At 47.0% G+C, this 24,277-nt stretch overlaps 1 protein-coding gene across 1 annotated transcript; it reads left to right on the top strand.

Moving 5' to 3' along the window:
- Window positions 1–10: 10 nt before the first annotated feature.
- On the top strand, window positions 11–18,888 carry mfsd3 (major facilitator superfamily domain containing 3). Its single transcript, XM_070965501.1, has 6 exons — window positions 11–93; window positions 571–1,385; window positions 9,591–9,738; window positions 14,423–14,523; window positions 16,073–16,182; window positions 18,227–18,888. The coding sequence occupies exons 2-6, from the start codon at window positions 686–688 to the stop codon at window positions 18,431–18,433; spliced, it is 1,266 nt and encodes a 421-aa protein (XP_070821602.1). The 5' UTR covers window positions 11–93; window positions 571–685; the 3' UTR covers window positions 18,434–18,888.
- The last annotated feature ends 5,389 nt before the right edge of the window (window positions 18,889–24,277 follow it).

Genomic DNA, 24,277 nt, shown 5'->3' with positions numbered 1-24,277 from the left:
TGGCAACCTCATAGCTCACACAGACCACAACTATAAACAAGCGGAGCAGCTCCTCCGGTGTGCTAACGCTAGGCTAACCAACTTTCCGTCCCGGTACGTGTTCATATTTATCTCCTAACAGACACGGAACTGATTTTCTGCTTGTAATAAAACCGGAAATGATGTTGACACGCGGTGAAAATGTGTTTTTAAGCTGCTCGTTTACTAAGCTTAGCGTGTTAGCATGCTAGCTAGCTAACGGTAGCTAGGCAGTCAGCTCGGCAGCAAACTTAACTGTCAGCACAGTGTCGACGACTCAAAGTCACGTTTGCGTTTTGACTCAAAGAATGATGAACGCACATGCGGTCGCCGTCTTTTTAAACAGATTTACGGACATGTGAGCCATTTGACTTTGAGGAGCTAACCTTAGCCAGGTTACGTTACTGATAACTGAGCTGGGAGCAGTAAAACAGCAGCAGAGACGCATCCTTTTAAGGCTGCCTCCAGGGGCGGTGAAAGTCCTCAGACATCCCGTTTCCTCTGCAACGTAAGATCCACAGCAGTAAAACCGGACCTGTCTTTTCCTTTCAGGTCAAGCAGTCCATCTGGGTCAGCCTGTCCACAAGCAGAACCAATGACCATGACCTGACCAATGGACCACTGCAGTGTCTGCTCAAGAAAAGAGGGTCTCTTCTGGAGGTAGATCATGAATGACAAACTAGTCTTCCTGGGCCTGCTGTACTTTGTCCAGGGCATCCCTTACGGTCTCCAGTCTTCCCTGCTTCCTGTCTACCTGCGTGGAGCCGGGCATTCTCTCACCCGCATTGGCTTCACCAAGATCCTCTACTTCCCCTGGGTCCTCAAGGTGCTCTGGGCCCCTTTGGTGGACCGGGTGGGCACCAAGCGTCGCTGGCTGGTGGGAACAGTGTCTGGACTGGCGCTGACATGCCTCTCCAGTGCGGCCCTGGCCCCAGAGGCACATATCTGGGGAGTAGCAGGAACCCTGCTGGCCATGAACAGCCTGGCCTCCGTCCAGGATATCGCTGTGGACGGGGCGGCGGTGGGGTTGCTGAAAGGTCGCGGGGAGCTCGGGCTGGGTAACACAGCCCAAGTGGTGGGCTACAAAGCTGGATCGGTGTTTGCCGGAGGTGGGCTGCTGGCTGTGATCGACGTGGCCGGATGGAGCTGGATGTTCATGCTGCTGACGTTCGTGTACGCAGGCGTGGCCCTGTTCGTGTGGGGGGCCCCCGTGCTGGACGATGAGACCGTGAGGGGCCAGCAGGCAGATGGCAGCAGGAGGGGAGGCCAGGGGGCCGACGCCGTGAGGCCGTGGAGGGTGTGGAGGAAGCTGCTGGCAGTGCCTGGCACCCCTTGGACAGTCCTGTATGTGCTCACATACAAACTAGGTGAGTCTGATTCATAAGAAAGAGGAAGAGGAGACAACTCTTCATTTTTACTTTTATATTTTTATTACATAGTCCCAATAATGCTGACACTATGTGTGACCCTTTTCTGTTAAACTGTGATTTGTTTTTAGGGATGCTTCTCATGATTTTATCCCCGATATGATTTATATCCAAAGATATAAAACAGAGAAAAGCTTCAACATCCACAAATCGGAGAGGCTTGAGCTGGAGATTGACGCTAACTTTCCTTTAGTTGTGTTCCTGGCTTCATGTAGGACCCAGAATTCGCCACTAGATGTCTCTGTTGGTGTGTCCATGAGCACTAAACTCAGGAATGAGTGTACTGAAGAAGTTGGGGAAGTTATTATTGCCAGACAGTTTATTGTGTCTCTGCAGGTCCTGAACGTACACTGGAAAGAACAGGCCCTGCTCAGATAAAGCAGGTGTTTTTAAGCAGAAACCTGAGGCGCTGGAGTGAAACTGCAGCGTTAGTTTGAATGCATATTGAGCTCATGCAGACAGTTTTGTAGGTGAACCAGTTGTTTCCAACAGGAAACTAAAATCTGAAAGTAGTTTTGGACGATTGGAGCTGGTGTGTGTGGGAGAGAGAGTGGATGTGACCGGAGTTTGGTGTTTGGTAGCAGAAGGGGATTATGTAAGGATTAGAGTGTCTTTGTGTCTGTTGTGCTCAGAAACTGCAATGGAAGACGGCGCATCATGCTGATGTGTGTGTGTATGTGTGTATATGTGTATGTATATGTGTATGTATGTGGGTGGTGGGAATATAATTGTCTCCTCGCATTTGCATAGTCTTCACTTGTGTATGTGCTGGAAAATCTATGCTTTGTTTTGAAACTGTGTTTTTGAGAGTGTTCAGGGTGGCTCAGTAATCGGATGAGCCCCAGCAGACGACACTGCTAGACAAAATATGAAGGCTGGCTGGACCCCCTAATCTGTCTAGGGAGCAAACCCCCCCCCCCAAACACTCTCCCTGCCACACTCACACACATCGGCTGATGCTCATGATTAGAGTCGTGATTGAGCCGCAGGTTCGTTAACGGGCTCGTCACTCGTTAGCATTCCTGTCGTAGTACTCTAAATATTTCCCACCTTTGCAGGAAAAACAGGATTGTGTAATATTTTCGATTGGGCCTGGATGTGCCACCGTAATTGCCTATGTGAGACAGTATTGTTTTTGTTCAGGGGGTGTGTGGGTATGTTTGTGTGATCTGCCTGTCTGAGCCCCCCCCCCGCACTTCACACACATATACAAGCACAGACCCTCTCCCTCATCTATCCCTAATGAACTCTGAGTCTGCGCCAGCACAGCGGCCAATCACAGGGAGCCTCGTGTCTGAACTGTGACCCTCGTGCCATCTGAGGCCACAGGCATGATGGGAGAACTGTCTGGGTGGACTCACAGGAACGGACGCAGGGCGGGGGGGGGGGGGGGGGCAGTACGCACTCATGAGAGAAATTTTAAGGGGAAAAAGGCCTGGAAAGAGGCAAACGAGGCGAGTGTTGGATGCAAACATTTGAGCATTGTGTTGTCACACACGTGTTCACTTCTGCGCTCACATGTGAAGCTGCTAAAACACCGCACGGTTACAGCCAATCATTATCCTTTTAGATGCTGCAAACTCAAGTGTTGGAGAGTTTGAGGATCGTAATTATTTTAAGGCTTTTTGTCATCTAGTTCAACACCTTAATTGCGTTCAATTAAATGCTTTGCAGTGCGAGTCCTGCGCCAGTCTCGTGTCATTGGCGGCTTCACATACTGAGCGTAAGTGTTGCTGCGGTGTTGCACGCATCAGAGCTGCTTCTGTTTGACAGCAGGGAGTCAGGAGCCCTGTGAGTTGATAAGAGATGTGAATGATGGCAGGCCCTGATGGTGGCTTTCTCTGGGAATCGACCAGGTGGACGGAGGAATGGGTGGATGCACACGCAGAAAGAAAAGCTTTGTCCAAACACTCCCTCTCAACAGTTTCCTCTAAAAAGACGAGACGTGCGTTATCCACTTTTTTCAGCTCGGATCTGATTCTGACAGCTGAATGTGGATATCTGCCGGTACAGACTGCTGATCTGAAAGCAGCGTTTGATTGATAAGCTGTATTCCTCACTGTGATGAAGACACTGGGATCTTTCTTTTATGTGTAAGGTAACATCAGGTTTGTCTGAAACTGCACTAGCGTAAAGCTTTAAATGCAGCAAAGGACAGAAATTGAAATTCCAGTATAAAACAATACAACTGCATCAAATGAGAGCAACATGTAAACATTAAATCTCAACTATTGCGAACAGACTTGATAAATGAAATCACAATTTGCACCAGTATAAACCCCTGACTTGGTAAAACCAACATATTTGACTGTGAAGAGGAACGTAGACGTAAACATAGAATTGAATTGAGTAGATCGGTTCTTGACTCAGTATCAGACTGATATCTGATATCAGCATCAGATCAGTGCGTCTCTATACATTAGAACCTGCCGGCTCTTCTTTTAGTCTGCGTTAGCGTTGGAAAGGCGGAATAAACCAATCACATGACAGCTGAGTGTATGCTGACTGAGGAGGGTCTTTTTTCTTCTTCTATTGTTTAACAGCAAACTGCATCCAGATCCTCTGCTGTGCATCTTCTTCTGAGCTTCTCAACATGTTTAAGACCCTTAATGAACATCTGTCTCTTCTTTAACACGTCTGAGTGAGGGGGGGAGAAAAAGGGTTTTATTGGGGCACTGCTGAGGCATGCACAGTCTGAAGGTGGAGGCTGGAGGGTGGAGGTTGAGAGGGTGAAGTGAAGGATTGGGCTGCACTGAGGCTCCGAACACAGTGAGACGTATTCTGTCATTCATTCATTGAAAACAAATTCAGTGTTGACATGAAACCTGCGGCCCAGTCTGCAGAAGCATTTCATGGGTCCCAGCAGAAGTGGTAGTGGGCTGAGAGAGTGTGTGTGTGTGTGTGTGTGGGGGGGGGGGGGGGGGGGGTATTTTCCAGAGGGGAAGAGAAGGACTGCAGGGAGGGAGGCTGAAGGAGGGGATGAATTAATGAACAACCACCACATGGTGCCCTGAGAGAGAAAAAGAGCAAAGTGGCAATAGAAGTAAACACACACTTCTCCGTTCAGAGACGGAGAGGTGCGACAAATGTCTGCACGATTAAAGGTCCACTCCTGTTTCTAACCACAGAAATCAGACACAAACCTTTATCGCATTAGAAAAAACTCCTAGCTGATTTAATTGACGTGTGTTTTAACACCATCTCTGTCAGTTTCAGCCTTCAGAGTCTAATTTTGGTAGCGTGGCGACTCTTTGGCTCATGTTTGGATCCCAGATTGCGCCTTTGACTAGACCCAGAGTGCTGATAAATTTAGATAACTCACACAAATACTGCTGCGTGAGTGTGTGTATTCTAGGAAAAACTTCAGTAACGCAGAGTGGCTTTTTTAAAAGGCAGATTGTGATTCATGTAGCGGAGCCGAGCGTCCAAACATCACCGGAAGTGATGGGGACAGTGCTTTTGCTCTGATATTAATATTGCATAATTTCTCAGAGAATAAACAGAACAAACACAGTCAACCCAGTGACCTGGCAGGTTTGGGTTGGGCGGAGGGACGGTGGCTGTCTTGCGTGTGTTTTGCTGTGTTCGTGAACCTGCAGGCCTCACAGAGAACTCCTTGACATCTACATCAACCCGTACGACTCCCACTGCGTGTGTGTCAGCACACCAATAATCATAGATACTGTGTGCGGACAGGAGTGTGTTTGGTCCACGGGGCGCCTGAGGTGTGCACGTACACATTCGTACATGCGTGTGTGTGCTGTGCTCACACATGTAGCATGTTTGAACCTGTGTGTGTTTACCGTGCTCTCGGTGGGGAGCGGCCATGCCGTCCTGCAGGGGCTCCGAGCGTCCTCGGTGATCTCTCCTGCTTCGCCGGCTCTTTTGTTTAAGCCACGTCTGGATTTGACCCCACTGTCCTCGTCGACCTCTCACCCTCGTCTCACCCTCGTCTCACCCTCGTCTCACCCTCGTCTCACCCTTATCCCTCGCTGATCCTTCTCTGTGCTGCCTCCCAACCCCCTTCAACCACACACACACACACACACACACACACACACACACACGCAGGATATACATTCACGCATGCTCATGCAGTGAATTTTTTAAAGTCACAGTTGAACTGTGAAACAAGCAGCGATCGTCATACAGAGTCAGACTGTTGATGCTGTTCCTGCCACTGTTTTCTCACACTTGAGATCCGTCTTCTTACAGAGATCTTGCTGCTTCTGCTCGTATCTTTTGCTGAAGATGACAAACATGTTTTAATCGGCGTTTGCGTACCGAGCCGCCGGCTGCTCTGTTTGCGCTGCTGGACCACTGACCTGCAGCGCGGCTTTAATTTCTAATGAAATCAAAGTGTCTTTATCAGCTCTGATAAATAAAACAGGCCTCTTTCTATTCTCTCTGCTGCTTTCCCCTTAAAGCATCTGGAAACCTGGTTTCTAATCTTCAGTATTTATCCATAACGTTAAATATTCATGACTAAATAAGCAATGATCTCAGTTAAAGTCGACAAAAAAAACAGACTTGTTATTTATTTAGAGAGTAACATCTGCCTCATCTGGACATCTGTGTCGGTGTGATTTGATCAGATTTGATTTTCATGAGCTTTTGGTTTTTAAATGGTTTATTTCGCTCATGGTGGAAACCACATAAAGGCCACTGGTTTCCACTGGACAGCAGATGTCAGGAAACCCACAACTGCTGATCAGATTTTGATTGAAATATCTTTTTTCACCTTCGCTTCAAACCAGAAAGAAAAGCCAGAACAGAAACACAGAGGCAGAAATTTGTAATGCGAAGTAGCTCAAACTGTTGAGTGTTAGCAGGATTCCTTTAGGACGCCATCGCAGTGTTTTCCACTGGTGCATTCAGGCTCCAGCTGAATGAAGATAGAACCTACCTGAGGACCGGGGGGTCTACCAGGGGTCTGTCAGTCAGAACAACAACCAGAGACGGAGCAGTGTGGTATTATGGGAGTCAGGCTTCTTCAGCAGTGTTAGACAGACCCAGGACGTCAGGGCAGCTAACGTTAGCTCGGCTTTGTTTGTAGGTCAGGATTCCTCCAGTGTTCGTTCGTTCAGGAGGTTTAACAGCTGCTGATTTATCTCCTCCTTTCCAAAACAAATTAAAATGGGTGAAAAACGCTGAATAAAGCAGTTTCCCATTAAAAATCAGTGTTTCCAATGCAGTTTGGCATACACAGGGCGTCAGGGCTGAGCTGCTGCTAGCGTTAGCTCGGCTTATTTCTCCGATAATTTACTCACTAAAACTAATGAATCAAAATCCTTCGTCCGTTTAAAAGATATAATTGAAAAATGAAAAAGAAGCTGATCGATCAGTGGCTTTTATTGTTCTGTTTCTTTGACCCTGATGCAGTGAACGATGTTGTTTAAGTGTTGTTTTGGCGGAGCTCCTTTAAACGAGGGTAAATAAAGCCAACCTGCCGCTCTTCTTCATGTCACTCTTCATGTTAAAGTGTTTGGTCTCTTCTGTGCCGTCTGTCTCTGATGCAAACATAAACACGGTTTTCTTTCAGCCTGCCATCCCTGCTCTGTTTCCTCTTCACTAACCTCCTAACAATGTCTCTGTTCATCAGCCCCCTCCTCCTCCTCCTCCTCCTCCTCTTCCTCCTCCTCCTCCTCCTCCTCTGTAGCTGTCTCCATCCCTCACTGCTCTCCTTTCTCTCCAGTCATGTTTAGCTCCCATCTTTTTATTTTTTAGCTGAATTATGATTGTCATTTCCTGCACGACGTCTCTCTTCTTCTACCTCTCTCGCCCTTTTTCACCCTCTGCCGTCTCACTTTGTTTCTCTTTGTTGTTTTATCGTTCTCCCTGACTTTCTGGTGCTCCTCCACTTTCCCCTCTTTCTCTCTCGTCGCCTCCCCCCTTCGCTCGCGTTCCACCCTTTTCTCCTTCCCCTTCACTCTGCTTGTTTAATCTTTGCGGATGTCTAATGAAATCCCTGCTGAAATGGACAATTGTTGCTTTGAGAATATTTATAGAAAGGAATAATCAGCCCGGTTGTGTTTGTCTGCACGCCCTCCCCCAGCCCCCCTCTTTAAAGAAATAATTAGTTGAAGGCAGGACTGTGAAAGCTCTGAGCTCTGAGCTAAACAACAGGCAGACAGGATCGGGAGCACAGAACCATGGGTAAACAACCCAGGCATCATGGGTACCGCCGCTGCCAATGTTTACTTTATTATGACTAATATGCTTACCGCACAGTTGATGCCGCTCAGAACAGTTCAGCACGGAGGATGACGGAGATTAAAATGCAAATAATGCACAGAGAGGGCGTGAGGGTGTCAGCGCGGCCCCCGCTGGGCCTGAGGAGTGGGAGTGATGTCGTGTGATGCCGTTAGCTTGGCTTTGACCGCCGCGGTAGCTTCAGTGAAATTCACCTGCAGTTCATGTGCTTTATGGCAAGTAAATTCAGTTTATGGCTGAGCCTGAATGCAGATGCGCTGTGATGTGAGAGACCTCTGCAGACTCTGATCCAACCCTGCTTCCAGAGAAACATCAGTAAGAGCAGAACGCAGCCATTTGTAGACGAACTGAACGGTTTTACGAAGTGTCCCAGAGTCCATGCAGTAACATCCTTCATCCATCACGTGTTCACACAGGGGTGAAACTCGCTCCATCCTCGCCTGTACCCAGTCATGATACTCTCACCTTTCACCAGTGAACCTGTTTTCAGGTGTTTTTGGAGCGTTCCACATCTTTCCCAGTCTTTGAAACGTTTAATAAGCAGATATTTACAAAAATCAGTGAAGCTGACGGTCAGACATTGAATATATTGTCTTTGGACTGTTTGCGGTTGAGTTAATGTCAGACAGGATTAGCACGTTATCAAACATCACAAAAATCAGTCAAGCTGATGATGAAAACATTAAATGTGTCGTCTTTGTGCTGTTTTTCATTGAATTGTTGGTTTCTCTGTAGATAAAAGAGCTTGGTCTGTACCAGCTCTATATGGAAAGTGTCCTGAGACAACTTCTGTTGTGATTTGGCGCTATACAAATAAATAAAATTGAATTGAATTGAATTGAATTGAGTTCATGTCAAAAAGGAAATGTTTTATTCATGTTTGACCCATCTTTTTTGGCGATCAGGTGCGATTGTTCTAGTTGTTTTCTTCTGCTTCACCTTCAGCTGAATCTAATTGGCTAATTGAACCTGCATCATCAGCTTGGCCGTAGTCATCCTCGTCTGTATCAGCTCTGTGGAAACTGCCAGCGTTGAAACATGAGTGACAGACGTGAGAATCCACATTTCCTTCCCCGCGTTTCTGCCGGGTTGTCACGCCGCCGCCGCTGCCGCTGCAGCGGTGACACTCTCGTTCTGCTGCTGCACTCCCCATCACTGGGAGCTTCTCAGCTTTCTCTTATTATTGTTATTTTTTTATTTCAGTCTGTTTCATCTGTCTTTTTTCCTCTTTCTCTATTTTTGTTTGTCTCCTGGCTGACTGAGTGAGTGAGTCGTCGGTTGTGTTGCGTCGTCTTTGACAGCAGTCTGGGAGCCGAGCTGTCACTCATGCAGCTCCTTGGTCCCACTGTCTTTCTGAAGTCAGCCTCCATTAATATAATAATGGCGTATAGTCGGCACCACTGAATATTTTACTGTAATGTTCAGCAGAACATTACCCCCACACTCACCGCCACGCAGAGAAAGTCTTTCTGCCTGACAGAAACTTTTTATTTTGACTGAAAGGTCTTTGAGAGGTCTGTTTCATCTGTGGAAGTTTTTGTGTTTTTGTTGTGTTTTCCTTTTTGTGCTTTAGGAAAAGTGCTAGGCCCCCGTTTGATAAAGTGACTGAGGGTATTCTTTTTCTTGTCAGGCATCTATTATTGACACTTTCCAGGAATAGGCCTAGGTGCGCCGCGTGTTGGCGTGCTGTATTTGATTCTGCAGTTGTCATCTCAGGGAGAGCATGTTGTTCAGTCTTGCAGGCTAAACAGTTCGCTGCAACATCCTCGTCGTGTTTTGGATTGGAGCAGGCGTGTGTGTTCAGGAGGTGTTTCACATATTTACTGTATGTGCAAAACGGTGATGCTTAGTCAGAGACGTACAGTACACGACGCGTGCTGCATTGATTGTATGTTCTGCTCTTCTTCCTCCTCTTTGTCCTCCTCTCTCCAGGTGAGCAGGGTGCAGTCACCATGTTTCCTCTCTTCCTGCTGGATCATCACATGACCGCCCGGGAGCTCGGCTTCTGGAACGGCGTCATCGCCATGGGCTTCTCCATCTGCGGGTCGTCTCTCGGAGGCCTGCTGCTCGCTCAGTTCAGGTAGCCGCCATCAGCGTCGTGGTTTTGTCGATCGCAGGAGTCACTGTGATTGCTTTTGTATGGCAGCTGCGTTTTGTGTGTCTGAGGGTTTTTAAAGGAGAAAATGCCCTTAAAAATGTAGAAAATGCCTCGAAAAGTCAAAGACTGCACACTGTGAACGTACACATCATGGTGACAGATACTGAAGGCTACAACTAACAACTCAATTATGGATTCATCAGTCGGTCCTTCTGTATATAAAAATGTCAAATACTGAAAAGTGTCACAATTTCCCAGAACCAGCGTGACGTCTTCATGTCTGACCAGCTGTCAAAAACCCAAAGGTGCTTAGTTTACTGTGAGAAGAACAAGAAAATGAGCAAATATTCACATTTGAGAGACTAAAACCACGTCATTTCTGGCAGTTTCTATCACTCATAATTTTGATTAATCAGCCAATCGTTTCAGCTCTAACATTCACACATGAATGTGACCTTTGACTGGCCCCATGATAATAGAAAAATGCTTCCTTGAGAAGGATGGCTCCGTTTCACAAAGGAAGATTTTGAACTGCACATATATGGATAATAAACGCAGTCTTTTTGTAAATAATATGCACAGGATAAGCTGCACAGATGTCATGAACGCAGCGCGTGTTGACATAAAAAATGGAGAAATCACACGTCGTTTCACGTCACGTGTGATTTGTGGGATCTTGACAGAGGAATTCTGTGAGAGGTTGGAAAACATGAGTTTTTGATTAGAAAGCAGCCGGTCTGAAGTCTGAAGCGGCGGAGGACCGTCGGCGGCACGCTGCAAACGGCCCATGTTGAAAAGTGAAGAATGAAAGGATGAAGACGAGCTGCTGAAGAAGAGTGTGTGAAAGACTGATAGAAACAGTCCACTGCACCAGATCAGTGTGCGTCTTACTGCCTCACACTCCCATCAGATGTTACACTACCATCATCATCATCTTCCTCCTCATCCTGCTCCTCTTCCTCTTCCTCCTCCAAGCTTTTTGTGTACACTGACTTCTATCCTGCAGCTTTCTTCCTCCTCCTTTACCTCTTCCTCTTCACTCTGTGCCCGTTCTACTAGTTTTTTTATTACTCCTCACAGCCTCTCGTGTGTGTGTGTGCGCGCGTGCGTGCGTGTGTGTGCGTGTGTGCGTGTGTGTGTGTGTGTGTGTGTGTGTGTGTGTGTGTGTGTGTGTCTTTCTGCCTGTGTGTGTACAGTAATTTAAGTAAACATAGCCTTGTTTGAGAGCTCAGGGACCCCCTGTGTCTGGTGTGTGGTGTGAGAACAGCATGAGCAGCAAATCCATCACACACACTCTTGCGCACATACACACACACACTCAAACACACACACACCCCTCAGGGTTTGATCGCAGAGACAACGTGCAGCTCTGGTTGAATTTAATTCTCAGATTTACAGACAGATACTAAGATGTTAGACTTTCTGATTAATACATCAGAATGGCTGTGTTGCAGCATATTAGATTCGATTTATTGTGGTGATTAAATGAATTTATTCCCCTTAAATGTGATCATTTTGTGCAGGTGTGCAGTACTAACGATGATGCGTTCAGGGACGTTTCCACCTCACTTACACCTGGTTTTAAACTGGGATCTGCGGACATGTTATCCAGATAAAAACCATCCGATCTTAACTTAACTTACATCTGGTGCTTTTAATGCGTTCTCACACACCAATCATATGCTTTGCTAACAGCAGATCAGCGGCACACACGTCACACACGCTCATTTCTCACTGTACGTCATTCATTTCCCACCTGCGCTGCTTTCATTTTTCATGGCGTTCTGTCAAACAACGCGTCTGTCGGCACGTCTCTTTCAGCCTCTGCTCTAAATTTGAACAGCAGCCTGTGTTTTGTGTCGGCTGAAAGCAAATATCTGTATGAGAGCGATCCGGACTCCCTCCAGATGTGGTCAAGTACGTCTGACCACATACTGATCGTGATGCAGTCACACTGCGTTAGCATTTAGCATAGCATTGTAACAGCAGGTGTGAATGTGCTCTCCTTCAGCCAGCGTGCACAGTGTCTGTCTTCCATGTGTTATCGTATGCAACCTTTACTGTCCATGTGTTCCCCTGCAGCACACTGACATTGTGCCATTTGTGCCTGAGCGTCGTTGCATAAGGCTTTACGTCTGCTTATACTCGTCGCAGCTCGCTGCCTATGGCCACTGTGATGTAATGGGCGCTATAAATAACAACAATGCCTGTATGGAGGACGGTATGCTGGGTCCCACAGCACGTGTTATCGTACTCTAACAAAACCATCCACGTATAGAAAGGATGGTGAGGGATGCAGCATGTCGGCGGATGGAGAGGTGAGGCTGAATAAAAGCCTGTAGTTCACGTGTCGATACCTGTGTTTGTCCATTTGTTGGACACGTATCGCTCGCTCCTCGCTCTGCCTCGTGTCGGTGTTTTTGTCCTCGCGTTGCGTCTTCAGATGGCTCCCAGGTTTTCTCCTCTTGTAAAGTGACACGAGCAAACACAGCGCAAGCCTCCGAAGGCGACATTTTTGTTGAGGGGGGACAAGCACTTTGAAAAGATGTCATCGTCGCTCTGCAGCTTTCCATCTTTCACTCTTCCTCTTCCATCTCGTGTGCAAAGACCCGGCGACTTGTAAAGGCGGGAAAATGTTCAGACGCTGGCAGAGGCAGAAAACAGGCGTCTAAAAGGCTTGTTCTGCTCAGACGCACTGTAAAAACCATTCAGACTCCACTTAACACGAAGCAGCGGTCTGAACCCACATGATCACCCTGTTCCACCTGTGGCTGAAGCACCTGTTTGCCGCCGTGTGCAACACGACAGCTGATGAATCCCAACCTTCGATAAAATCCGCCTTTCCTTTATGAGCGCCTCTCCCTCCTCCCCTCCTCCCGTCACACACTCCCACACAGAGAAAGTGCTGTCCACCAGGCCGCGGTCCCACCTCTAAAAGCTCAGTTGGAAGGTTTATCCTCCTCGCCATCAGAGACGGCTGAGTGGTCAGTGAATGACCCTCTTTACAACCGCCACCGGCAACCTGAGAGCATGGCTATTCTTATCTGGGCCCGGCCCGTGTGAGGTGGCAGCCAGGCAGGTTCTCTTTCTCACACACACACACACACACACACACACACACACACACTCACACACACACTCACACACACTCAGCATCTCTTGAGAGTGTGTGATATGAAAGGCTGTCATTGAGACGGGAGGTAAAGGAGCAGCAGAGAGAAGAATGTCTTTAGCATGTGAATGATGCAGGATTGGTTTTCTAGTGGAGAGGTAAGGAAAGGCTGGATGGGTGGGGGGGGTGATGTGGGGGGGTTTCAAGGTCTGTATTACTGGATATTGGTAGGATGTGCGAAATGTTTTATCTGTTCAGAGAAAACGTTTTCTGTAATGATCTGTAAAGTCTAGGTTTTACGTGGCGTTTGAAGGGAAGCGGGAGTTTCTGTGGGAGTAAACTTTGATTCTCTCTCATCTGGAGCAAATATTAAAGAAACTCTTTGTGGCTCACAGAGTTCAAAGGCGCTGCCCACGTTAGCGCCGCAGCAGCTGATTGATTCATCGACTGACTGAAAATTTACATTCATTCTGATGATCGGCTGTCAAAAATCTTGTAATTCCAGCTGCTTCAGTGCTCGTCCTTGTCTTATCATTATCGTGAAATGACTCTCTTCAGGTCTTGCACTGGTTGTTGGACAAAAGACATTTGAGGACGTCACGCTGGGCTGTAGGAGATTGCGACGGGCATTTTTCACAGTTTTTGATGTTTTATAGATCAAATGATGTAGGAAATATTCTGCTGCAGCCTGAGACCATGTAATCAGACGACAGACAGAGACCTTTGTCTCATGTCTGTCTCCCCTCATTTCCTGTCTCATTTCAGCTGTCCACTGTGTGTATTGTACTTACATAAATTTATACACCCCGTAATGATGCGTGTAAGAGTGTTTAAAGAAGTCAACAGGAAGTGAGTCCAGGTGTGAGCAGGGTCAACCAGTGCAGACTGGGTTTCAGCAGGTTTACACTTACTGGGCAGATCAGGTGTGCGGGATCAGGTCGCGGGTCAGGAAGCAGGAGAACGACATGAACTGATGAAGTTTAAATCTCACTCAAACCGCCGTCGGTGCACTTATCCGACTAAATCAGACTTCCTGCTTCGTGACGGCCCGTTCTGCCTTTTTTACACATAAATAATGACATGCAGAAAAAACATAAACAGACGCACTCGCAGTCCTTTGAGTGGCAGGCGTCCTCTGAGTGATTGGCATTGTTAATCCCTGATGTCACACAATAGTCTGCGTGCATGTGTGTGCGTGTGTGTGTCTGTGTTAACAGTGATTAATTATCGTCCTCATGCTGGGGATCTCCTTAGGTTATTGATTACGTCATGAACTAAACCCACAGGGGGATGATTTTCTCGCACTAACAGGGAATCAATTAGTGTCTGGGGACTTGTTTACTTAAGCATGTGCATGCGTGTTACTGTGTGTGTGTGTGTGTGTGTGTGTGTAATTGTGTGTGGCATTAAAAAAAATGCAGAACGTCTCCAAATTTAATGGCCGTAGCCTTCAGCCGCTGTCAGCACGGATCACCCCGCTCATCAGTAAGGCCCGTACCTAAAAGTTGGCGAGCGTCCGTCTGATCCTCGGCGTGTTTGCTGGTCTCTCCGCAGCATCGGGGCTCTGATGCGACGTGTGTTTGTGCTGCGGACCATCAGCATGGTCTTCCAGAGCTCTCTGCTGACTGTGCTGGAGCCATCACCACTCATGAAAGGTGAGAGACGCACCGAAATACACCAGTTTAACTGGATCCCAGTGTCGATGCATTTACCACAGTCCACATACAGCCTGCTACTGTTAGCCTTCTCCATGAGCACAGGTTGTCTTTGAATTCAGCAAATTTACATATTTAAACTCTCTGCATCCTGATCACAGAGCTCACAGTTATGAACATGCAGATGCTTATAAATATATGGGTTAAGGTCATAAATGTACAAGGGATAAACACATTATCTTTGAAGAACCCAAGAACGCTCACTGACTGAACTTCAGGAGCTCAGAATTAGATTAGTTCAGGTTAAATTGGTTAATAAAATAATATGCTCCTCAATCAGTCATTAACAGTGCAGAAAAATATCCCGATGTCGTCCTCCAGACTACAGAACTGCATCAGAAAAGAAAGAGATTTTCAGTGCTACGGCTGAAAAACGCTCAAAAATCCAACAAACTCGAGCTTCGCGCTTCTGACAATTTCAACAAAAACTTTATTTGTTCATTGAGACGTTCACTCCTCTGCTGCTGAGCTGTGGTCTTCCTATATATTTGTGACATAAGGTGTGTAAGTCAGCGGATGTCTGTCAGCTTGGCTGGCAGGTATTTAACCTCCGCCTGCAGCCCTGGTTTCCAAACTGAGGTCGAGACACTTTCAGACCGCCGTTCCTGGATGGCGTTCGTACTGTCGGACTCACCTCTGTACGTAGAAAGTGACAGAAAAGAGTGAAAAAGGAGCTGAGGAGAGAATTTCAAAGCCCGCTTACTTCCTCACCTCCACACAGCCGCCGGCCAATCGCAGCTCGAAGTGGGCGTGAACGTTTGACTGTCGGTTTCAGAAAGTTCCAGATATTGTCAGACACGGCGTGCGAGCCGCCGGCCTACAGTCGAAGCTTCAGAGCCAGATGTTCAGTATTTGTGCCGAGCGAGGGTGGCTGATGCAGAGGACAGTGACAGACAGGTGCTCCGTCTCTCCGGAGAGCCGTTGAGCTCTGAGCGTCTGATTCTCTTCACAGCAAAGCTTTCGGGAGCGAGCTCGTCTGTTCCCCCATCAAGCCTCTCAGACGGAGAGCTGAGGCCTCTCCCTCCCACCACCGCCTTTGCTTTAAACCCAGAACAAAGATTTCAGGAAAACTCGTCCAAAAAAAGAAAAAATCAGTTTCAGATTTTTCAATATTACATGATAACCCTCCGCTTCGCTCTCCTCCGGTCTGATCAGTCGGTGTGACTCCGACAGTCTGGTGTCGCTGACTGAAGAGTCTTATTCAGGAAAAACTCTGGCGGCTTGAGTGAATAATTCAGTGTTCGCGGGAGCAGAGACAGATCTGCTCTGTGGTTCCTCTGTGTTTTCCCGCTCACGCCGCTCTGCCACTTCCCCTCAGAGGATACACTACATGTGTTTTGGGGACGGGGGGTTGGTGGATGGGGGGGGGGGCACTGCGGCGGCTCGCCGTTTCACAGCGTAGCGCGGAGTGTGAAATTCCTGCTTTTCTGCCTCTTTCAGGGAAACTCAGGCTGCCTGTCTTGACTTTGCTGCTGTGTTCCTCCCTCAGGTATGGCCGTCCTGAGCATGAGCGTTCAGCACTTCCTGGGCGGCCTCATCACCACGCTCACCTTCACGACCATGATGCATTGCACTCAGAGGGCCGAAGAAAGCATTCAGGTAAAGCGGGCTTCGCGGCCTCGTTGCGGAGACCCAGACTGTTACTTAACGATGTGCTGTCGCCGTGTTGCTCAGCGTTAATTGTCTCCTTCTTCGGCGTGAGGTCATCTCCTGTGGCCGCCTTTTCTTCTCTGCCTCCTTCCTTCCTCTCCTCTGTCTCACTTTAATTGTGCTATTATATCATTTTAGGTCATTTCCTCAGCATAAAGCACCACACCTGTCGTCACCTGTACCTGTCAGCTCTCCTCAGCTGTTTCCACCTGGACAGCGTCAGACCCAGCCTGTTTTCTTTGCTTCTTTTGTGTTTGTCCTGTTCTCTTGCCGACATTGTCCCTCCGACCACCTCGTACTCTTTCTTTGTCGTTCCCTAAACGCTCTCCTTTCCGTTCCTGACTCTCTCCTCTCCTCTCTCGTCTTCTCCTCTTTGACATAACTCCTTTTGTCCCTGTCGTAACTGGGCCACCGTTGCCTGGAGGTGATGGCTGTTCGCGCAGCCAACCAGACGTCACTCAGTCAATCTCCGAAAGTGACAAATTATCATTTAAATTGCTGTCGCTCTTAAAGTGGAGAAGAAAGGGAGGAGGAATCACGGGCAGATATCTCGATCTGCTTACAAATACGCAACAGAAGAAGAGAATCAATCACAACATGCGATGATGAGAAACGCGGCTGGTTCTCATGACACATATACCGTCCGCTTGTCAGCGTGTCGCTGTGTGAATCGGTGTGTGCGCACATGCACGCAGGAGGGCAGAGCATTAGCTGCCTGTGCTGGGTGGGTGTATATGTGTGTGTTATTGAAGGTGGTGCTATCCAGTGACAGAAAGCTGATAGTGTGAGTGCTTGTTAACGATCCCCAGGAGAAAGAAACCGAATCTGTTAAACAAGTTGCTCAGAATAAAGGCACTCCACTTAGCCGTGGTCGCACAGGCTCTCAGAGCTCTCAGTGTGCAGACCACAGTCACAGCTCAGGTGCTCCCCCCCCCGCCGCCTCCACCCACAGTCACAGCATTTCATTTTCCGTCTTTGTCCAGAAGGACTGGCGGGTCGGGGTCCTGAATGACGGCAGAAGTAGAAGCTTCTGACCGCGTTGAGGCATTAATTACTGAAGTTTAGAAAAGATGAGCTCATGTTTTCATGATGGAAGGATTCGATGACCTGGCCATCAGTTTTTTGGATTAATTGGTTGATCAATTAAACTAGAAAATGCCAGAAAATTATGAAAAATGTTTACATGACATCTTCAGATGTCTTGTTTTATCAGTCAATCATACAAAATCCTCACCTTGTGGACGCAGAGAGTTTGTCCTGTTTGCTTAAATAATCACTTAAACTATCAATCAATTATCAGAGCAGATTCATCAATCCACTAATCAACTACTCGACTAATCGCTGCAGCTCCAGTTATGAAGTGACAGCAGAAATAAAGCCAAACAAAGGTTTTTGATCCCGTAAAAGAAGCTCACGGTGTGATTAGTGGATGGACGGCGGCGAAGGACGGCAGCGCCTTCGTGTAGCTGCTGCAGCGTCCAGCTGAAGGTCAACTCTTTGACACTCAGCTGAGTCTTTCCTCCTTTGTGACGGGCTGCCTCACCTGGTGCTGCGCTCTCGGGCAGGAGGAGGAGGTTTTGGGGGATTAGGTAATCTCTCTCTCTCTCTCTCTCCCTCTCTCACCCTGTCTTGAAAGCCTTCAGGCTGGGATCAGATAGTCTTCCTCGTTTGGCCTCCGTCCACCGTCTCAGGCCGTGATCTCACGCTTTCTCTTTCAGGCTTCAGTTTTTTTCTTCTTCTTCTTCTTCTACTGTTTCTTTTTGCACTTTGGGGCTTCTTTCCTGAAAATCATGCTTTTTCTGCTGTGTGTTGTTGCCGGTTCGTCCATAAAAACATCAGCTGATCAGTCGTGCTTTTCTACTCCTTCCTTTTACTGACAGTGTTCCTTTCTTTTCCAAACCTCCTCCTTCCCCCTCATCCCTTTTCTCCGCTCCCTTCCCTCTCCTTTGCTTCCTCTCTCATCACTCCTCCCCTCATCCTCCCCCTCCTGCAGGCGACCCACTACTCTTTCCTGGCGACTCTGGAGGTTCTGGGGAAGCTGACGTTCAGCACTCTGGCCGGAGGTGTGGTGGATTGGTTCGGTTTCCAGGTCGCCTTCCTGTTCTTCCTCACCCTCTCCGCCGGGACGGCCCTGCACGTGTGGACGGCGACCTTCACTGGTGCTCTCAGGGAACACCAGCTCAAAGACCAGCCCAAGTGAGGTCAGGATCAGGGCGACAGGTCCTGACGAGGGGCGTCTGCAGGTGCTGGAAATGTGTGGACATAACTTTAAAAATCCTTGAACAGCATTAAATATAACACTTCTTCTTCAGCAAATCATGTCAGAATAGAAGATCCTGAATTAGTCGACTTTCTTGTTTTTTTAAGGAGAAATCAGCCATGCCGTTAAGTTCTCTATTACAGTGTGTTTTTGTCATTTCACTGGCAGAACTGGCCTCATATTTTATTTATTTTGCATTTGAAATGTCTGTAAAAGTCTTAATATCCACAGCTACCGTGCAGGTGAGGATGAGCGCCGCCGTGTTCTGGACAGGAAGGGATTTGTGCGTCCGGTCGGTGTGATGCACTGATGCATGCTGGGCAGTGACGCACTCTGCAGTCACGCTGTAATCAAAGCCGTTTTTACCATCTGAGCCATTTTAATGTCTTAATAAGCCAGCAATAAGAGCTGTAGCCAAAAGCAATATTGCTACTTTGTGATGCTTGTTCTGTCATATTGTACTGTGTGTGAATACGTTCATCCTGAGTTTTATGGTTTACAGTTCTGAACGAATCAGTCTCTACTACCTCCTATCAGCACTGTACGGTACGACGCACCGGAGGGGAACGTACAGCCGCTGCTCCAAGTAGAGTAATCCATACTGAAGAGCTGCAACACACACATTATGTTAGCTAAGCTACAACAGTTAGCCAAAGTAGGTTTGTAGATTCATTTTAGAAAAGGCTTATTCCCCAGATGCACTTCAGCCGTTGAACGAGGAGCGTCGATCGCGTTGAACTGCCCACAGGTTTAGAGTGAACTCCCTTTGGTCGACCCTGACAGCTTACAGCCTTACACTCTGCATGGTGCCGTCTCGTCTCAGTTTTCCAATCAAAGAATCAGATTTATTAGCAAAATGACTCTTTTCTTTGTAAAACTTGAAAGACCAATACTGCAGGCACAGGCTGCTGACATTTCACTGTTCCTGTTTGAAGACGTGTCAATAATATGTGCTATGAAAATGCTGTTACTGTACTCTCCATGGAGCTGTATACGATATAAAATACTTTCCTCCAGGCTTAAAACGTGAATGAAGCAGCAGCGTTCTTCTCACCGGGCTCTGCAGGAGAACGTGTTAACAGAATTAAAGTGTTAGCGTTGAAACTTGAGCACACGAGACGAGGATGGGTTGGTTTACATAAAGGCAGCAAACTCAGCCAAAATAAATCACCTGCTTTCACGCACAGAACGCCACATCGCTCACTCGTCCTCTGCCATGAGAGCTGCACAAGAAATAAAGCTGCTGAGTGAATCTTACAGTCTGGTCTTTTTGTTGTGTGATCTCTGGATTCCCCCCCCCCGCATGGCCTCTGTGGACGCTCCCACCTTTGACAATCCACAGCAGCTTAAAGCTGCTCCGAACACAACGGCGGCTCTCCGCGGCGCACTGGCTGAGGGCTACGGCGGTGAATAGGGCCCGTGTCACAGGATCCACAACCCATACAGCTCTAATGACACAACAAATGCTGTGAAGGAGGATTAGGCCAGCTTACACGGCCCCTCAATACACCTCCACTTTACACTTTCTCACCCGGCCTCATTATCTGGGCGTACTGTTTGTGTGCATGAGAGAGGCTTATGTTATATCCCCTCGCCATTCTCAGAGAAGAGCGAGCGTCCAGGGCGATGGGCCCGTTTGCTTTTGGCGTCTTTTGAAAAGTCACATGAAACCAGAAGTCCATGTAAACTTATGAAGCTGTGTGTGAGAGAGAGAGGAGGGGTTTTTTTTATTTACAGAGCAGCTTTCTGCATTTTCAGAGACCCTGTAAACCATCGAGAGGCGGCTCGGCCGCTGTGCTCAGAGCTACACGTTCACTAATTCAGATTATTCCTCTAAATGCCACCTTGAGTCTGAACAAGGCTCCAAAATTCTTCTCACCGCACGCTGAAAACTAAAGAAGAGCTTTCTTTGCCCGTTTGCTTGTGGTGTTGATTGAACATGTGGCAGCAATGAGTTAAACCTTCAAATCCACATCTTCTCTGAGCACTTCAAGGACTTCCTGTTCCTGAAGGAACAGGCTGTTTGCAGTCACGTGACGTGGGGTCAGGGGAGGCAAAAAACTTGCTGTGGTTTATAAATTAATCAAGAGGAGGAAATTCAGACTTAAGCTCAAGACTGTTCTATAAATTTGTTTTCTGTGTGATTTCAACATTTCTATGGTCAAAATCGCTAATTTAGAATTAGAATTAAAAAAAGAGATCAGCCAAAAAAAACCATTAAATTATTTTTTATTTTTTTTAAATCAAATTTGGGGTCCCCTGCTGAAGCTATTGCCCCCGCGACCCGCCCCCGGATCAGCAGTTGAAGATGAGGATGAGGATGAGGATTAAATATTCTTTTGTTTTTCTTGCTATCGCATTGTTGAGCAGTGTGGAATTGATTAAAACATAATTAAAAGCTTCAAAAACATCTAAATGTTTCAATTGAAGTCAAAATTGAAATATGTGCCTCTATTTAAAGTTCTTATATTTTTACATGCGACTCGGAGGAGTCAGCGCCTCACCAGTCATGAACCTCACCGCATGTCACTGGTTTGCAGTCACGTTAAATTCAGACGGAGGGCGGGAACTGACAACTGCGAAGGATGAGATGGAGGGAAGTTTCGAAGAACAACATGAACAGAAAATCTGAGCAATTTTTCATGTTTACATTCTGGTTGTTTGCTCTGTTAGCCACTCGCAAAGGTCATCGCGAAACAAGAGGGTACGTTATTTACGTTCAGCTGTCTTATGTGAAACCGTTAACGCTGATCTAACGCGTTAGCCATGTTGCTTGTAGCTGTTACTTTAAATCTATCAGCATCGATTTAAAACAATAGCTAATGTTACACCATTTCCACCGTTATCGGACTCAGCTCAGACAGCTAACAATGTTTTTTCCTGCCGTTTTTCATCTATCTGAGCAACTGTAAACAACATAAAACATCGGCATTTTGAGTGTGTTAAAGTGCTTCTTATGTAGAAAATCACTTCCTGCCCTCCATCTGAGTGACGTGACGTCAACCTGTTGAAGATCACGTGGTCCAATCAAAAGCTCCAGAACAGCAGGTTCAACTCAACTCCTGTTCGAAGGTCACACATGAACTTTCATTCTCATCTTTGTGATGAATATTTTTTTCTCCTCCTTATGTAAAAAAGTAATTTAAAGGGTTTAAAAATGCAAAATAATTTTTTACGTTTTTTTTAGATCTCCACCTCTGAACCTTCTGCTGCCCCCTCAGCAGCAGCCCATCCCTCCACAAACGTCTCCTGATTGCAGCAGAGCAGAGAAAATAAAGCAGAAACGTGTTAACTGCAGACACATCGTTTGCTATTTTAAAGCCTGCCAGCAGACGAGAGTGAGGAAAGGTAGACGAGTGGTCTGGATCCCACAGCGCTGATGAGAGTGAGACCTCCCACTGCGGTTGCCAGATTGGCAGAAACCCCCCGTGGAGAGAGTGCGTGTCTCGGGGCCGCCCTCCCTGCCGCCACTGTGGCGATAGATTGGTGGATTTGATGTCGGCCGATGACTTTGTGGAATAATAACAGTCACGGGAATTGCATAAGACTTGTTGCCAAGTGTGAAAGAAGCTGTCTCAGTTTTCCCGCCTTGTGCTGTAAACGTAAAGTGCACCTCACACCTAGAAGTGTTGCGTTATCACCGAACACGGATCAGGCAATTATTGGGTGAATCCTCTGGAAGAGCAGCGCGCGGATTGTGGATTCCTGATCGAGAGTCAGATTCCCTGCGTGGAAGGAAGGGAACGGCCGGGCATTCTTTTATGTCAACAGATATTCAGTTTCAGCCACCAACAATCAGGCCGGGCCACAAGTCTGGTCACACCACCAACTTTATACCCCTATCACACAGCGCAGGGATAGGCCTGCTCATTCAGCCCGCGCCAAGGCCCATCCGCCAATCACAACGTCACCGCGGCGACACCCACACAATGGCAAACCCAGAAATAATAAGGCGGATTTTATGAGCCACCAAGAGTGAGAGAGAGTTCACTGACTTGCATCTCTGGCCCGGTAGAGTTACCTCTGGTGAGAGAGGATGGGAGGGAGGCAGAGCTGCAACATGTTTTAATCTCAGCAAACAAAGGTGTTGTATCGCTTTTTTCCCTCCCTATTGTCCCACAGCGCCCCGGGAGGAGAGAGGTGTTGGCTTTTTGCGCTGCTTTTGTCCCGTGGCCGGCAGAATGGCCTCGTGGGAAACCTGAGTGGACAGGTGGAGGAGCGATCAGCAGCATCGAGTGTCACAGCGTTTCCTCCACCGGTGTTTACTTTTTGTTTGTTTGTAGGATGAGAGACATGGACACCTCTCTCTGTCTCAGCCGGCTCTTCCCACCGCTCTGCGTTGGCTTTGGTTTCCTCTGTTTCTTTACTAACTGCATCACATGAAGGCCCCTCCAGTTTGTTTTTATTTATTGTTGTTCCCTCGGACGCTTTTTTATTAGAAAAACACAGATTTGAGACTTCGTTGTCATTTTTGCAAACATGACCATGCAAACAGTCTCCACAGACAATTTCTGTCACCTGATGTGATTAAAAAAGGAAAAGAGCAATAAATAATAATGTAATCAATCCATATTGGAGCTAATTTTGCTGCGCAGAGATACCCTGTATTATAAAAAATAAGCTTATATCCTGAAGTATTATTATAAGATTCTGGAGTAGGTTTACATTCCTAAACTTTGGTTTATTCTTTCACCTGTTTGTCACACATGAAGTCAGATGACAAAAATTCATCTACAGACAGTTAATGTCAGTAAAAGAACCAAACACACTTACTTATTCTCATGATTCTGAAACAAAACTGAAAAGATCTTGAAAACAGTTTTCACTCAAAGTCCACTTACAGTACCGGAGCTTTAAACTCACCGACTTCGTCAGCAGCTGGAGGATGGAAAGGTCTCCTGTGCTGTGAGTAGAGTGGGAATAACACGTCTCTGTGAAGTTAAGCTGTAAAGAGCTCTTGAATATCTTTACATTTTTACATGTTAATGCTGCACACGACTTGTAAAACGTAGTGATACTGAAACTCTCCGTGCAAACCTGGACCGCTGATCCATCTGTTAGACCTGCTGTCCGATGGACCTTTACATAAATCTGTTTACTCTGATGAAGTATCAGACTGCGTACAGGCAGCCGTGCAGGCCGTACGACTGCACGCGGTACATGAGGTCATTACAATGATCTAATCATGGTAATAATATTCACACTTAGACACTCGCAGCTGAAAGGCAAAACACAAAAATAGAAAGTAGGACAAAGAGGACGTAATGGAAATGAGAGATGCAGCGATTTCAGACCGAGATCAGCGACAATCATCATTTCTGATCATGCAAAGATTTCAGCATTATGTCGCCTAAAAGCAGCACGAGTGGCCACAGCGACGTGTCTCCCAGTTTCTCCCACTCGCTCAGAAACCAGTTTGTGATGAAGCTGCAGACTGGAAGCACTGGTCTGGATTTAAAGCAAACTGCTGCAGCTGATGTCGACACTGTGGACCAAACTCGAGCAGCACAGTTCAACAAATGGCAGCGGTCGAATGTAACAGAGTACATTTACTCAAGTACTGCACTCAAGTACACATTCAAGTACTTCTATTTTATCTGAGTATTTCCTTTATATGCAGCTTTATACTTCTACTCCACGACATCTTAGAGGAAAATATTATACTTCACTACATTTGTCTTTAGCTTTTAGCTTAGCTTAAGCTTTAGTTACTTTTCAGATTACAATTCCCATCCAGTGAAAACCACGTATCTCCAGATTTGGTGAATCTGAATGTGAATATTT

This window comes from Chaetodon trifascialis, chromosome 6 (assembly GCF_039877785.1).
Source record: "Chaetodon trifascialis isolate fChaTrf1 chromosome 6, fChaTrf1.hap1, whole genome shotgun sequence".
NCBI lineage: Eukaryota > Metazoa > Chordata > Actinopteri > Chaetodontiformes > Chaetodontidae > Chaetodon > Chaetodon trifascialis.
This window is presented reverse-complemented; position numbering and strand designations above follow the sequence as displayed.

Excerpts from the sequence above, each read along its gene's own strand:
- mfsd3 (XM_070965501.1), top strand. The coding sequence starts at position 686 with ATGAATGACAAACTAGTCTTCCTGGGCCTGCTGTACTTTGTCCAGGGC. Across the intron at positions 1,386-9,590 it reads TGTGCTCACATACAAACTAG|GTGAGCAGGGTGCAGTCACC; the intron begins GTGAGTCTGATT and ends TCCTCTCTCCAG. Across the intron at positions 16,183-18,226 it reads GGGCCGAAGAAAGCATTCAG|GCGACCCACTACTCTTTCCT; the intron begins GTAAAGCGGGCT and ends CCCCTCCTGCAG.